At 38.3% G+C, this 17,933-nt stretch overlaps 1 protein-coding gene across 2 annotated transcripts in view; it reads right to left on the bottom strand.

Moving 5' to 3' along the window:
- ATAD2B (ATPase family AAA domain containing 2B) overlaps positions 1-17,933 on the bottom strand; it is a 162,276-nt gene that overhangs the window by 126,957 nt on the left and 17,386 nt on the right. For both annotated transcript variants that reach the window (XM_050950617.1, XM_050950616.1), the window contains exons 2-6: positions 10,431-10,585; positions 6,907-6,953; positions 4,644-4,797; positions 2,034-2,136; positions 1,401-1,509 (exon numbers count right to left, since the gene is read on the bottom strand). In XM_050950617.1, coding sequence (XP_050806574.1) covers positions 1,401-1,509; positions 2,034-2,136; positions 4,644-4,797; positions 6,907-6,953; positions 10,431-10,585 — 568 coding nt within the window. The remainder of the gene's footprint in view (positions 1-1,400; positions 1,510-2,033; positions 2,137-4,643; positions 4,798-6,906; positions 6,954-10,430; positions 10,586-17,933) is intronic.

The raw sequence follows: 17,933 nt of genomic DNA on the forward strand, positions 1-17,933 counted from the left end.
AAAATGATAAAACGTTTAGAAAACTTGATCTAAGAAGAAAGGTTAAGAAAACTGGGTCTGTTGAGTTTTGAGAAAACTGGGCGGGGACCTAATAACAGTATTCAAATATGTTAAGGACTATTATAAAGAGGACAGTGATCAATTGTTCTCCATGTTCACTGAAGTAGAACACAAAGTAAAAGGCTTAATCTAAAGCAAGAGAAATTTATAAGAGATATTAGGAAAATCTTTTCAACTATGAGGGTAGTTACACTCTGGAATAGCCCTCCAAGACAGGTTGTGAAATTCCCATCACTGGAGGTTTTTAAGAACACACTGGACAAACATTTGTCGGGGATGGTCTAGGTCAGGGGTCGGCAACCTTTCAGAAGTGGTGTGCCGAATCTTCATTTATTCATGCTAATTTAAGGTTTTGCATGCCAGTAATATATTTTAATGTTGTAAGAAGGCCTCTTTCTATAAAAGTCTATAATATATAACTAAACTATTGTTGTATGTAAAGTAAATAAGTTTTTTAAATGTTTAAGAAGCTTCATTTAAAATTAAATTAAAATGCAGAGCCCCCCAGACCGGTGGCCAGGACCCAGGCAGTGCGAGTGCCACTGAAAATCAGCTCGCGTGCCGCCTTTGGCACGCATGCCATAGGTTGCCTACTCCTGGTCTAGGTTTACTTGGTCTTGTCTCAGCACAGCGGATTGGTCCTGATGACATCTCTAGAGCCCTTCTGACTGTACAATTGTATGATTTCCAAAAACCTAGAATACCTTTGCTCTTCTTTTCATTGTCCCAAAATAAATCAAATATTTGATAAAATACTAAAATAATTACAACTTTAAAATTTGCAGCCTAATTCCTATTTAAAGCTCTCTGAAAGAAACCTAAACCCACAGGCTAAAGATATGAGTTGGATGTTTCTACTAAAATAATCACTAGCATAACAGTTATTATTATTTAAATTGCCTCCACTCAGTTTCAAAATTTACACTCCACTGTGAATTACACTACCCAGAGCAACTGTTTCAGTTCTAAGATACAGAAAATCTGGTTTAAATTGTTCCATATTTGTAATGCCAATTTAACAAACTTTTTTTCATTTAAACAAAAGCTTTAGTTCAATTTGTGATCCACTATAACTCTCAGATCCTTTTCAGCAGTACACTGAAACCTGTAGACACCATAAGTCTTTGCTAAAGAGCAAAATTTCCATATTGCGTATTTCCAATGACCCTGTTCGTTTTCTATTAAGCAGAAGCAAATTATTACTAATTCTATTACAGTGCAGTAGTACTGTACACTATTTGTATCAATACACTAGCTATTTTAAGCAGTCACTACTTCTAAACAGCATGTTTCATTAGTGTTTCAAATGAAGCCCTATAGTTCATCTGTACAATCCATACCTTCTTCTTCCCCTTCAGTGGATACTTCGTGATGGTTCTGAATTCCATAGCTATTTCTTCTCAACGATTTCCGCCTTCTCTTCACTCGAGAATACATGTCCATGTTTTCCTAGAACAAAATGAATTTGCTCTTTAATCTATACTATTCCTCGTAACCTGCATTGTTAGCCCAAAAAGTAATGATAATACCTAAGTAATGCTTTCCATCTTCCATGTGTTTTACCAACAAATGACCCTGAGAGGTAGGGTAAGTATTCTCATTTTACAAATGAGGAGGATTAAGGAATGACTCTTCCAGGGCCACAGGTTGTGTCAATGTCAAAGCCTGTGTTTAGAACTCAGGCCATCATGCTGCCCAGCCCTGTTTTCGGACCACTAAACCATGTTTCCTCTCCAATTTAACAACACTAGCACAATATGAGAATGCATCAGTCAATTTCCCATTGACCAAACAGGATGGCATATTAACATCTTTCTAAAATTAAATACACCTAGCTAGCATCAGTGTTTGTTTATAACAGTGAGCATTAGTTAGGAGTTGAAAAAATGCTTTAGAATTTTAACATACTGTAGGCAACTGACGTATGGAGAGTTATAAAAAAAGATACATATAGCCACAGATTCTGAACTTACAAATTCTGTGTCTGTCCACATTCGCAGCCGTTCTACTTCTCCAGATCGCCTATTCCGCCTGATGTTAATATTGTCCATTTCTTGTAGTACAGCTTCAGCAGTACTAAATAGACACAATATTTAATATAAAAAAGACAAATATTCAGACGTAAAATAAAAGAGCTGCAGAACTTTTACACATATAAATAATTCTATGTAACGCATGACATTAAAAATATAGTTTCTTCGCAATCACTCCCGGAATTATATATGGAATAAAATCTACAGATTAACTAAAATTTGATTTCAGTCTCTCCTGCAACTCCTTAAATCCATTAATTAAACTAAAAATAGTCAGCAGTAATAAAGAAAATTGGAAGAAGAGGGTAAACGTATACAAAGTGTCAGCACAAGAAAAAAAATGATTATTTTATGGGCTTTGAATCAAACTCTAATACCAATTTTAATTTAAAATGTGTGTTCTCTTTGTCAGTTGTGAGGGTTAATTTTAAAATCTGGTGAGTCCGAATGGTATACTAGTGAAAAGAACCGGACTGACAGCCTGTGAGATTGAAGCTTTTCATCTGCATAACCAGTGTAGCACAGGTAGTAACACTGCACTCCTGTAAATGTGCCTCAGTCCTGTAAGCTCTATAAAATGTCAGCATTCCTCTGAGGCAAGGGCTAACAAATAAAGGAATTTTTTTTAAATAACCAAATATGTGAAATGAAAGAGACATATACAGAACTCCACTGCTCATTAATTTGCCTCTGTTGCATCACTTAACTTAATCATTGTATAACTGGACTGTATAACTCTTCAAGAGAAGGACTTTTACCTTAAATGTCTTAAAGTGTTGTTAAACTGATGGTGCTATGGACTGAACAGGACGCACCACTTCTCGGGAAGATGACAAGTCATCAGCCAGGCCGAATCAATCATCTACTTATTTGTCATGACTATCAAATTATTGCTAACTGCGGTGAAGGTTTGTGTACCGTGGATACCTGTCCACTGGAAATGTACTAAAGCTGCATAACAGTTGGAAACTGTTATCAACTTTCAATCATTTCCAGTCAGAACGTTAAAGGTAAATCTAAAGTGTGAAATCCTGAAATCAATGGAGATAAAGATAACTATTTAGAAGTCTGGTGAAACTTTTGGGAATTTGTTGGAAGATGATCATTCCCTTCCACCCAACCTGATAGTATGTTGTGTGACCACCACCACCACCACCACCACCACCGCCCACACCCACGAAGGGAGAAACCCCTTCAACAAAAGGAAAAATTAAACTAAAAATCAAGATGTTAAAAGAAGAAAAACAGAGAGGAGGAAAAGTGACAAAAGCTTAATATCATGCATGGTTTTTACAGGACAACTGAAAAACAGATTACACATTTAAAACACAAGAAAAACAGAAGTTTGGACCTAAATGAGACAGTAAGAGACTTGAACCAACACTACCAATTGACAAAACAAAAGACAGAAACAAAGAGCAGAAACGCATCAATATGTGACTGATACCACAAAACTGAAGAAAGCAATTAGTGGCAAGTCTTGTCAATACAGCTTTTGGGACTTCCATAGATCAATTTATAATTGTATACTTCTGTAAATACTAAGTTTCCCTCTAAGTTGCAAAAAGCCTTAGACAATTTCTATTATACTGAATGGAACTGTTAATATACAAAATAAAAAATAAGAAAAAATGATGGAGGTTTTGCCATTAACGTTAAGAGGGAAAGAATGTTACCCAAAAGCATTTTTTTCCTTTGAATTTATAATCAATACTACGAAGTATTTCTGATGCACAACCTAACTGATCTAGATACATTCAAGTCATTGTTCATAATTTTGGACACTTTGCCTCAATGTAAACACTAATGCAGGTGTCAGTATCACAATCTTATCTCATTACCATCTTTATAGTAGATTGCTTTCCTATTACTATATTGAGGAGGAAGAGGAGTTGACTAAAAAAGGGGTTCAAATTCAATTAGGGAAAAAGTAACTCAAGAGAAACTTATAAACTGATACCAAGTGGTTACTGAGCACATTGAAAAAAGCAGTTTCTGTAAAAAACTAAAGTTCAGCAGAATACATTTTTTATCAGTAATAAAGATCTTACTTAGCAATTACAGAACATTTTTCACGTTTAAAACATTTTGCAAACACTGCGATACTCAGAATCTCTCAAAAGGCAGATATTATACCCATTTTACGGAAGAGAAAACTGAGACAGGGAGGGTAAGTGACTTGCCCAAGGCCACAGAGGAAACCACTTTCAAAGCAAGGAATTCCTAGCTCCCATTTCTGTGTTGAGATCAACAGACTGTGCCTTCCTTTCTGATCAACTTTATCTGCACTGTAAAGTCAAAAAGTGACACCAATCCTGTATGCAGTCTCTCATTATCAACAAGTGGTAAAGAAACAGCTACAAACTTGTTGACATTTTATAACTCAGCCATACAAGCAAGATGTACTTAAATTCCATCTGTTGTTGTTACTGTTGTTCATTTATTGAAATGACATTTAGACAGAACTGCAATAAAGGGCCTTCGAACTGTTTTTAAAAAAAAAACATCAAGATGCTTTGTGATGTGTGCAACTGAAGTATCCACACATACCTGTTTACTAGCTGATCAAACAATAAACTCTGATTCAAAGTTTCAAATCTGTTTTTCCTGGACCGACAACTTTTTCTCACTTCTATATCTCCATTTATGCAAGCACGGTCTCCATCTCCCTTTTTTTCCCCTCGAAGGGAATGGCTTTTGAGAGCTAAGAGAAATTTGTATTACTACTTCAAAATGCAGGAAACAACATTTTTACAAACAAGAATTCAATAATCAGATTACTTAGCAAGGATAAGAAACCAAATTATATTAAGAAACAGAGTCAGTTCCCCCTTGAACACGCATCCTGACATTTACTGTAATTAGAGGTATCTGTTTTAAGTCCCTACCAATGTTATTTTACTAACTACTTCTCTGCCATTTGGGCTATTTACTTGTACCATAAAATAATATATATTTATGTAAGTTTGTATTTGAACACCAAATATTCAGTATTTCAAAGTTAACATTAAGACTGTAATTCACCCTTCGCACAGTTTCAGTTCTTACTCTTTCCTTTAAGTATAGTATCAAAAGGTTTTATACTGATACAATTTTATTTTATTTTGCATAGAAATCTATGTATGCTACTTTGTCCAGTGCCTAGACTATGGAGCCCCATTTTCAGTTGGTTCTTTAGGTACTCCGGTAATAAAAGTGATTAATATTTACCAAAATACTTAATGCAATTCAATATACTCTCAGACTCAATATATAACTAAAGGAGACAGAAATTAAGAAGTATAGACATAAAAACGGGATACGTTTTCAGTTGAGATTTGAAATGAACTGGCAAACTGCTAAGGTGAAGATTCACAGGAACACTGTTCCAGGCAGCAGGAGCTGCAAACATAGCAGGTCTCAAAAACAGTAGTGAAACAGTGTGCCAAGCCAGAGAAGGTCAGGTATTAGGTAAGCAAAGGGACTGGATAAATTAGAGATATCACTTGCGAGAAACAGACCAAAACAAGTCCATGAAAGTAAAATCTGGGATCAACGGCAGGTCTACACTTGTAACAGCACATAAGGTACACTGCACACCCAGCTAGCTTAGGCAGAAATACCAGTGTAGACAGTGAGGCATTGCTTAGGGAAGTAGAGTAGAGACCTGCCTGACCCTTAGGGTATATACACTACACGGCTCTCTACATGCCCAAGTAGTGTCTTCCATATCTATGCCGCTATTTTGAGCGGTGTAGTGTCCTGCTGTCAGAGCCTTTCCCTGTTGAAGTGAAAGACTCCAACATAGGATAAGAGACTGGCAGGGAGGAGGCAAGGAGAAAAGGCTCTAGCAGCTCCCCACTGCCGCAGCTTTTTCCCAGTGCTTCCCACTGTCAGAGACTTCCACTGCCACGTGTAGCTACACATCACAGTGAGTGTGGACACAGCCAGCCTTTCACTGCAGTGTGTTGCTGTACGTAACCTACACGTTGATGCAAGTGTAGATAAGATTATGGCCAGGAGACACCAAATGGGAATTCTGAATTGGGAAGAGACATGGAACTAAGTTTGAGGATGCTCCTTATGCCTAAGAATACAATTCTGTCACAGACGGTCATGGATTCAGTGACTTTTCGGGACCTCTGTGACTTCTTCTAGGCAGGGCTGCAGCAGCTGTCAGCCCTGGGGCCACCCGCCAGAACAGTTAACCAGCAGCCAGTCTCAGGCCCACTGAAGTAGTGGTTCCTCACTGCCACAGCAGCAGCTGGGATTGGAGCAGCAGCAGTCAGCCCCTCCCGCAGGAGCAGCGATGGGGCTGGAGCAGCTGCAAGCTCCAGCAGTCCCAGCAGTACTCTATTTGTCCCTATCCCCGTCCCCCTCCCATGGTATTTTTACTAAAAGTCAGGGACAGGTCGCAGGTAGAGTCCTGCTAATCTGTGGCTATCCGTGAATCGGATGCAGATGCAAATTTTATATCTGGAGCCCCACAAATCTTCAGCTATCCACTTTATATCCATGGTCCACATTTGCCAATGGGAGCAGATACAAATTTTGTATCCATGCAGGGCTCTAGTCGCAGGCTTCCGTGAATTTTTGTTTCTTGCCTGCGACCTGTCCCTGACTTTTACTAAAAATACTCGTGACAGAATCTTAACCCTACTCGTGCCCAAACGAAGCATTCAATAAATTATCTGAAGGAATCGGAGAGAAAACAGTTTCTTGTAAACACAGGGAAAAACACACCGATGAAGGTGTCAAAATATATGCATTTGAGAATCATCAATATAGAAGTAGTTAAGATAAAATATAAAATAACCACAGGGAAAACACTCACATAAGCTACGTCCAGTGGGTAACGTAGCACCAGCCTGAGACGTTAACCTGGAAAACAATTATATTAAATATGAAAAATATATCAACATTTCATTTACTACATAAAAGCTACAATGAAACCAATACTTTTGAAATAGAAATCCTTAAGTGTTATACATTGAGCATAATTTAAAGCATTTGTAAAAGATGATCTCAAGAATTTGGCTTGCATCTGAAGTTGGAACTGAAGTTGGCATTGGCCACTGTCAGAAGACAGGATACTGGGCTAGATGGACCATTAGTCTGACCCGTCCTTGTGTTCTTATCACTATACTAATATTTTATTTCTATACTAATAAACAATTTTAACTAGTATCACCATACTGAAAAAGACATATTAATATCTGTTCCACTAATAGGCAACACCATTTCACTTATGTCCCCTCCTGTTAAAGAAGCCCCACACAAGTTCCAGAAACAGTACTCTTGCTGCTGCTAGTCAGAAGTAAACACCATTTAAGCTCTTAATGATTTGGTTGATAACTGAAAACAATGAAAACTAAGCAATAAAAATGCACAGGGCAAAGTTATGAAAACAAAAAAATTAAATCTATTTAACAAATCTAATAACTGAAGGGAAAGAAACTGACATCAAGTTTACTTAAATCAACAGTAAAAATATTATTTAAGACCTCAATCATAAGTATTCTTGTTTCTTTTTTTAAAGTTAGTTTTCCTAAAGGAAAGGAAACTCCCAATGAGTTGCTATGAGAGCCAAAACATGATACAAACCTCTTCCAAAAATTACATGGGTTAATAAATTATTTGTACCACATATTCAGTCTTGATTTTTACATTAGAGTAAAAGATTGTATTTCTTATCTGTTAAAACTAACTTATTAAAACATAAATTATACTGTTAGAATTAAAATGTATAAATTCCCGAAAATCATGATAGAATATTAGCTGAAAATAACCTGTTGGTACCAGTACATATAAAATCAAAATAGATTAGTCAAATCAAGAATTTATATTCATATACTGTCTGTCATCCTGAAGGATCTTAGGTGCTTTACAATGTGTATACGGACCACTGAACTGCAATAACTATTGTGCACAGTGGAAGGCGGGTGGGACAACTGATTTCAGGTTGGGAAGTGAATAAATTAACCAGTTGAAAAAGGAAAAGGGAAATCACTTGACCTAGGCTTCACTGCCCCTTTACTCTTGCAAAAATGTCTACTTCTGAAGAGATGGATTTAACTAGAAAATGGGCTTCTGCTATTATTTACCTGGAAAGGCGTACAAATTTTTCATGAAACAAGGGACTCACCATGGTAGACCTCAAAACTTTGTCACAGTGATGGATAGGAACACATGGGAGAATTGCATCTGCAAATCATGACCCTCTCAGGCATTTTTGACAACCAAACATTAGTAATAGCTTTAGGGTCACATGTATTTGTTGCTTAATACCAAGAAGCAGAATCTCCACACAGGTTATTATGTATGGGCTTGTTCAAGTAGCTGATTGCTAAAATTTTATTTTAATCTCAGTTCTCTACTTTAAACCTAGTTTCTGTAACAGACCAAGATCCAGTCATCAGACACATCGTAGGACTTCTTAAAGGAGCAATGATGTTAGCCCAATGTCCTGGCCAAATTTCAGTTCAGGCAAACTGAGTTCACCTAAGTGATATTCTTCCAGGATCAATTAAAAAAACCTCAGATTTTATTTAAATTAACTTATTTTTTAAAAATAAACCTGTATTTTATTTAAAGTTAAATTTGAAATTGACATAGGTGTAGGCCTAAACTTATTATAATCTATTATAATTGTTTACAGTAAATAAAAGAATAATATTAAGCAGTACATGTTTGCTGCCCATTTTAAAGAAAGTCAAATCACTGGACTGATGGAAGTCACAGGATAAGCATCTGGAACTGGAGTTTTCTGAAGTGATAAATGTTTTTGATAGCAGTAGCCTCTTCTGCAGGTGCAGGGAGAAGATTTTTTTCATTTCACTTTATTCAACTGGTTTAGTTAAATGGCTAGTTCATTCAAAGTGAAGAGACCAACTGGGAACTGAAAAAGCAGGAAAGCTTGCTTTCCCCTTACAATCTATCAATAAAAGACAAGGTCTGAAAGGATGAGACCTACACTAGTTCTAAAATCTTAAAGGACAGATGACAGAAACTACCAGGTCAATTCACTAACTATAGATAATACGACCTTTTTTAACGTAAAATAGGTTTTGATAAACTTTGATACTTCTTTTTGTGTAACCAGCACATTAAAGGAAGTTTATTACAAAATAAAAAAAATTGTGCATTTTAATTGCATTTGAATTTCCATCCAAAGAGAGCTTGACAAATCACAAGTAAAAAAATTAATCTAATAAATAAGAAATTCACCATTTTTAACATAATAAAAATATAAGAGTTAAGAATATGAATAAATTCAAGTTAGCTAGGTAATTGTTAATAAATGTGTGTTGAGATAGCGTATCACTCTGATTAGGAAAAAGAAGCACTACATTTTGCATTAAGGGTATACATAGTTGCAATTCAATATATTTTATTGGTTACCAACAAATGAGAATCAACCTTTCTTTAGGAAAATAATTAAAAAGTTCAAAAGCAAAGCATGATTAAAATCAATTATTTTAAATAAGGTTTCCAGTTTGCTGCTTTAAATCATGATTAAAATTGTTGATTTAAATTGCTTTGACTTAAATCAATCCACCATGTATCCTTTACATCTTGTCTAACAGCTAAACTGTTGTGTAGTGTTGGTGTAGACTGCTAAATGACCAGCATATCAGAGACGGCTGTATATGATCCAAGATGATTTCTGAAAGAAGCAGGCTATATAATACACTGTAGTCATACATTTCTCAGTTTAAATAATCACCTCTCTTATCCACATCAATTTGAATCAATTTGGTATTTAAATGTGTCCCATCTTAAGGGGTGTTGCCTTATAATTAGCTATTGTAGTTCCCATATGCTAACAGTAACAAGGATGACTTTGTCATTCACTTACGGAGTTTAAAACAATATGAAACAAAGAATGCCTAGTCCTATACAATATGTAGTAGCAGTTACAAGGGCCAAGATCAGTGTTCAAACAAGCTGTTCCAGGCACAACAGCTTGAGGCTTTTGCTTCGTGTCCATATATTTGCATAATTACTTGAATCCAATTGAACCTCTTTGAACCTGGAAACTTTTTCTTAAAATTAAATCAATTGGTCAGAAAATGAAACAAATGTCTCCTTCAGTGGTGCTATATGGAATGCGTAGTACTTTGGCCTGCTTCTAAATTTAGGCTCAGCTGCTTATTCCTTGAGTACACAGAACTCCTAATGAAGTCACAGAGTTCTGGATGCACAAACAACATAAAATTGGACTCCAATACATTCCACCATTCCCATTTTAACAGATAAAGTGGTGTCACATAAGGAGGAACACAACCCATAAGATTCACATAGTTCTTATTCCTGAAGTAAGACAATGCAGACTATAAGAAAAGTGCACCAGATTACCTGGACTGTCCAGCTGAAATGCTCCATTCCTCTCGCTGCCCAGTACTGCGTGATTTTGATTTGTCTTTGCACACAGGATCAGCATGTTTCAAGGTACGTTTGGCTGGAGGGGATATGTGACTATCACTCAAACTACCATCACTACCTTCATCTTTCTGAAAGAAACAAAGCATCACACACATTTGATTGGTTCATTTTTACACTTCCCATAACAGAAATAAGATTCCACTACTCACCAGAAGAAAGTCAAACCCAGTTCACACAAACATAGCAATGCTTTATTGATGCTCATGGAACACATGACATGTACAGTAACTCCCCGCTTAACTTGTTTCGATCTTACGTCCCTGCTCAATTACAGAATATGCTCCATTTAAAGTTGCGGAATGCTTCGCCATAATGTTGTTTGGTTGTCTGCTTAGTTCACAGCTGGCAGCCCCCGTATCAGCTCCCCTACTCCCTCCCACAGTGCCTCCCACCCACCAGCAGATCCCGTGGAAAAGTGCCTTCACCCTTCTCCCCTCTGCCGCCTCCTGCCTGCAGCAATCAGCTGGCTTGCAGTGTTCAGGAGGCAGGAGGGAGGACTCGGCATGCAGGCTCCCCCTCCCTCCCCTGCCTCTTGAATGCCACAAATCAGCTGATTGCCACAGGTAGGAGGCAGGGGAGAGAGGGGGGAAGCTGGCGCTGAGTCCTCACTCCTCCCCCATCCCTCCTGCCCTGCAAGCCAGCTGACTGCCACAGGCAGGAGGGAAGAGAAGAAGCGAGGACGCAGTGTGCGGAGTAAAGGGGGGGGAGAAGAGGTGGGTTAAAGGTGGGGGCTTGGGGGAAGGTGTGGAGTGGGCAGGCCAAGGGTTGAGCCCCCCGCCCCCGCTGCTTGCAGAGTAGGGGAAGCTGCCGCTGCACAACGTGCTTCTCCTAGCCTACAACACCTTCAGCTTCCTTGCCTGCCTCATTGTCTCCAGCCCCAGTGGGCTGTGCCTGTGTGGGGTAAAGCGGAGGCACCTCCCAACTACAGTATTGAACTGTATGGCAAAAAACAATTTCCCTGGAACCTAACCCTCCCCCCACCCTTACATTCATTCTTATGGGGAAATTGGATTAGCTTAACAACGTTTCACTTAAAGTCGCATTTTTCAGCAACATAACTACAACGTTAAGTGAGGAGTTACTGTACCTTAAAAATGCACACATGCTGAATGCTAACTCACCAAGTCATCTAGCAAAGACTTAACACTGGACCTGATGAGTGTAAAATTTTAAAATTCTGTACTTATCAATAATTCTTTATAAGGCTTCTAAACTAAATATTTCTAGTTTTCTAAAACCCAATGTACTATATCCCTGGAAACATTACTGCCCTCACTATTACTGTAATTCATAAAATACCTTTTCTCTCTATTGTACTACTGAATTTTTTTAAGTAGCTATTAAAATAAGAAACAGCAAGATACTATGACCAGTTCTCTCTCATACCTTTAGCAAAATGATTAACACATGAATTCTAAAGCATCCATCACCAAAATGTCTGGGCAAATTTAGGTTTTGTGTTTTCAGTAAAAAAATGTGCAAATATTGAGATATCTATCTCAATAAAAAATGAAAAGTGTTATAGATATTTTCAGAAGCTTTCATCAGAAATCAAAAATATTTAAAAAGAAACTAAATGCTTTTACCTTTTTCAACACTCTTCCTTTACAGTTTTCAATAACAGCATAAAGAGTTAGTAGAAAGAATACTTCTAAATACCAAACTATGCTGAAATTGATATTAACCACATTGATCCATGACGAAAAAAAGCAGACAAGGGAGACAGCAAGACATCTTACCAGACCCAAAAATAAGTGACATACACGATTTCTAGCCAACTAAAAACGTCCCTTCTTCAGTAGGAATTGTCCACAATCAAACAAAAAAATGTAACATTAAAAAAAAATGCAAAAATCCCAGCTGATTTCAGTGAAACACAATCTTTTCCCACCAAAGAAATTGCTCAAAGTTAAAGATCCATCCTAAGTACTGTGTACTATCTTTCTAGAGGGTGGATTAACTACAGTGATGCCAAAATTCCTTTCGTCATTGTAGCAAGTTTCTACACTATGGTACTATAAAAGCACAGCTGCAGCACCATAGACAAGCCCTACATTCTTTGGGCTAGAAAGCTGTCAGGTAAACTTTTCAAGACTTGTCCCTTCTACAAAGAAAACTGGCTGTGAGTTTCAGTAAAATATGTGGGTTTCAGTAAAATATGTAAATCATCTTTTATGTCTGCTATAGTAAAAATCCAGTGATTTGCCATAATGAAATGATGTATATGTTACCAATACGGTGCAGGTGGTTAAAGTGTAGTGGAAGAGACATACTGTCATGGAGAATAGAAAACTATATATACAGTATGTTCTGACACAGTATGGAACTTGTACCAAAGTTAAGCTAAGAATTCATCAAAAGAATGCTGATTGTCTGACAGAAGAAGAGGAGTCCAATGTTGAGGCTGAGCCACTTTCACATTCTAGTATGAAGCCAAAAATGACTCCCAAACTGCACCAAATGTAAACTAGTCACACGACTGGCAGAAACAGCACATGAACATGGGAAACTGCTGACCCTTTCAAGGCAGAAATGAAAGATCTATGCACAAAATACAGCAGCATTGTAAGATATAAAATAAATGATGGTGATGGAATTGGAAACCAACAGGAGACAAATGAAAGTAGGTGATGAGAACATAAAGAGGTAGGTGGCCACGTAGACCCTACCCTGACACTTCAAGATGGAATCTGGTTTTGGATCACTGTGAAAAGATCAGAAAATAGAATGAAGGGCAGACGCAGATGAGGATAGTAAGATCTAGCAAGAACCAGACAGAGCATATTCAATTGATGGTGCCTCAATATGAATATTAAGAAGTGTACCCAAACATTTTGCATATTATTTTTTCTCTTTGCAGAAAGTCAAATCATCACACAACCGTTGGTTAACATCATTTGGACTTTGCACTTCTATTGCATATATCTAATGTGCTCTCAAAGTACTTTACAAGCATTAACGGGTTTAGTCTCAACACCACTGTGAAGTACTCAAAAGACTGCAGGAGATAACTTGATCATAACAATCCAGCCAGAAGAAAATAAGAGGCAACTTCAGAGACCTGCATAGGAAATGACTGTACAGGTAACACTAGAGAGTTTTCCAGTGAAGAAGGTAAATTAAATAAGAAATAATCAAGACTGTGGGAATGGGGAATTTGGGATCACACAGCAGCAGCCTTAATGTGGAGATTACATAGCTTCTATTGCAACAGCAAGACACTCAACTCCTAGGTAGCACAGCTATTAGAAATGTCAGGAAATGTTTAAACTAGGAACAAAGTAGAATTTTACTCATACAGAAACTGATTATGCATCTCCAATTTACGCATCAGGCTTTATGGGTTGCCTAACTAGAATGAAACTGCAATTACTCAAGGGTAAAACAATTAAGAAACATGCATTTTGGAGGAGGGTTTGGCAGGTGGAGTTTTGTTACACATGCAAAGGGAGAGAAACTATTATAGTATTGGGCAACTAGCTAAGATTCAGCCCCATAAATGTCATATTGTAAGATCTTCTCTCCATTTACAAAAAACATATTTTTGCCCATGCTGCATGTCATATGTTAATTAACCCATGTTAAAATCTCAATTTTAACACTTGTTAGCTAGTTAAAGTAACCATGTGGGTGAGCCTAGCAAACATGTAAAACTATAACTGCCTTGTCTTCACTAGGATCCAAATACAAGCCAGCTTGACAAGGATTAAAAAGACACTTTTTCCCCCAATGAACATACAGATTGGCTTTTTGCAGATCTAACTCCTTATAATTTTTTTTAAGTATTGATCTCTTATCCAACAATGCAGAATCAAATTTTAAAACTTTAAAATAAAGCAGTGGGTTTGGATCCCAAAATCCAATTAAAATTCAGATAAATCGGTACTAGAGCTCTCCACTCTAACTCCCTAACATTAAATGGTCATCAAGGCTTGTTTAAAGCTATAAAATAAATGTTCATTACCAAATCTACTTTGCAACTAACAACCAGCAAGGTCTATATCTTGAATCCACTGAACACTCACAAAATTATAGTCCTGTACCATAACCTACAGCCACATCTGTACATGCTGTGTGAACTGCCAGAGATGTGTTCTGTGCTATTACTGAAGTGCACCACTAATGCAAGTCAATCTTAATGAACACTTCCTTTCTGAAATGCCAGGAGTTACTCTGTGCAACAGAGAAGCAGAGTTGCAAGTGAAGTGGCAGCACTTGTTTGAAACTAGCCTGAGTGGTACAGAAGAACAAAGCTGAGTAAAGAAGAAAAAGACAGGAACAACAATGTAATACCGCCTAAAGCCATTTGATAACTTGCTGTAAACTTAATATCATACCATTATTAAAAACAAAGCAGGTTTTTGCTTAACATAGGCTACAATAACTTTTAATTATTCTTTATTATTTCTAAAAATATTAATTCCTAACCTGTTTACAGAAAGCTACAAAATACTAACACCTGCCATTAATCTCATTAACCTGAATGTGAGACAATCAAGCCCACTCCAAATACAAAAAGCACCAAGCCCTGAATTACATTTGATGCAATACATGTTGCAGTCTATGCAACGTTTTTCACCGTGAAACCCTGAAAGCTAGCACAAGGAAAAGACCTAAGTTATTTTGATTCCCACACACAGTAAAAGTTAATCTGAAGTGTTGGGTCCAGGTCAGGTGGGAAAACAACAGGACCCTTTCAGGTTTCAGAGTGGTAGCCATGTTAGTCTGTATCAGCAAAAAGAACGAGGAGTACTTGTGGCACCTTAGAGACTAACAAATTTATCTGAGCACAAGCAGAGGAGAGCAGACCTCAGGGGCAGGAGGTGGTGGCAGTGACTCAGGTTCAGGCAGAAGAGTTGAGTCAGAAAATGATCCAATCCTCTCAGGCTCAGATTGGATGGGCTTGGGTCCAGGTCAGACCTAAAAATTAGACCTGAGCAGACCTCTAGGGCCAACAAAGAAACAAGCACTGAGATAGGCTCAATCTTCAAAATTAAGTCAGCACTTAAACAGCTGTTCAGGCAATAAAGCAATGAGCAGCCTTAAGACTACTGTGAAACCGTGGCACTGGAGCTGGTATCTCATGTGCTGATAGCAATGCTGTCACCAGAGTGCAGAGAACACCCACTAAAACATCTTGGTAGTGCCAGGGTGTTGGCTGAAACAATATTGAGGCAACACAGTGGCAGGAACAAAAACTCTGTTCCAAAGCACCGAGACAAATGCCAGGCCACTGCAGAGAAACACATGCTAAAGGACCATGAAAATAAACTAGTTCTAAAGTGAATGGAAGCACAAGGCCTGAAAAAAATTGCCTAACTGTACTGGACCTGACTGGTAGAAGAGGATACCCAATGAACCTCACTGTGATACAAAAGAGCTGAAACAATAAAGCAGTCTCCTCCAGAAAGCTCCTTTACCAACTGAAAGTAAGGAACTGACTAAAGTTCGGAAGGTGCCGATTACACTCTCTCTAAGAGGAGCACAATGGTCATGCTCTTCACTACTACTGTTGAGCTCAAGAATAAAAACAAAACTTTACAGCTAGGGGAGTTTGGTTAGTCTCATACTAAGGGGCAAAGAGCCAGAGGTGAGCATCCTGCACAGGTGGTGAACCAAATTTTCTGCTAATCTAATGCCACGTAAATTAATGGACTAATGCCAGCAAAGAATCTAAGTGTAAGATACGCATGCAGGTTTATAATCCATTTACAGTCCTCTCACCTGGATGGAGAAACGGGAGAATGAAGGGAAAATGAACTTACTCTTTTTAAAAATATATACTATATAAATACACACATACACACGTGCACAGAGGAATGTTTCCTTTCCCACTCTATACTTTTAATCTACAATAGTGTCAAATACGAAATTCAGAAAAAACTGCTTGCATGCAGTGTTATTATATTTTCAACTGTATCCTTCCCTTTCAATATTTTTAATTTCTGTTCTGGAGTTCTTCTATCCTGAAGAAAAACATATAGCAAGATCCAGAGGCTAGAAGTTTAAGATAGACGGATTCTGAGTAAAAATAAGGCACAAAACAATGAGGGCAATTAACCATTTGAACAATTTACCAAGAGTAATGGCAGATTCTCCATCACTGGGAATTTTTAAATCAAGACTGGTGAGCCGAGGGCCAGAACCCACCACCATGTGACTGAGGTCCAGGGCCAGAGCCTGAAGCCCAATGACTGGAGCCTGCTGCCTACCACCTCAAGGCTGAAACCCGAAGCATGAGCCTCACTAACCCTGGGAAGGTGGGGAACTCACTGGCTGCCTGCTCCTCCAGCGTTTGTGGGCTCCGGAGAGGGGCAGGGCTCAACGCCTGCTGGTAGCCCTGGGGGAGGGTCCACTGCTTCCCTCCCCCCATCACTGCCCAGGAGGCTGTGCCCGCAAGAAAAGCTCCTGGTGGCTGCATGTGGCCTCAATGGCCACATTTGAGAAATGTTGCTCTAGTTCAAACAAGTTAATTCAGGGAAGCCTTACGGCCTGTGTTACCCAGGTCATCAAAACTGGATGATTACAATGGTCTGTTCTGGCCTTCTCAACTATGAATCTATAATACACCTACATGTTGTTATATGTATTTGTAACATTTTAAATATTAATAAATTAAAGAACTCTCCATGTAGGGATATTAAAGAAGGTACTAACAGTGATTCCCCCAAGTAACAGTGACCCCCACCTCCAGTTGCACCAAGTACAAAAATCTTTCATTAGAGGGGTAGCCGTGTTCTCTCTGATTGAACTAACCTCATTATCTCTAGCTTGCTTGCATATATATACCTGCCCCTGGAAATTTCCACTACATGCACCTGACAAAGTGGGTATTTACCCACGAAAGCTCATGCTCCAAAATGTCTGTTAGTCTATAAGGTGCCACAGGATTCTTTGCTGCTTTTAAAAATCTTTTAGTTCTTCTGTTAAAACTTGTAAGCTCCTGTCTGCAGAAAACATTGATTGTATCTGTCCTGTGAAAGATACTCTATTACTATGTAAAACTTACAAACAAGACAACTGACTATGTTCTTAAAGTGAACACTATGTTACCAACCCTGCTGTAAGCCTTAATCCATTAATTGACTCCGCCTAAGGGTACGTCTACACTACGGGATTATTCCGATTTTACATAAACTGGGTTTTATAAAACAGATTGTATAAAGTCAAGTGCACGTGGCCACACTAAGCACATTAATTCGATGGTGTGCGTCCATGGTCCGAGGCTAGTGTCAATTTCTGGAGCGTTGCACTGTGGGTAGCTATCCCGTAGCTATCCCATAGTTCCTGCAGTCTCCCCTGCCCCTTGGAATTCTGGGTTGAGAGCCCAGTGCCTGATGGGGCAAAAATCATTGTCGCGGGTAGTTCTGGGTACAGCCTCACCCCTCCCATTCGTGAAAGCAGCAGACAACCATT

This window comes from Gopherus flavomarginatus, chromosome 4, assembly GCF_025201925.1.
Source record: "Gopherus flavomarginatus isolate rGopFla2 chromosome 4, rGopFla2.mat.asm, whole genome shotgun sequence".
NCBI lineage: Eukaryota > Metazoa > Chordata > Testudines > Testudinidae > Gopherus > Gopherus flavomarginatus.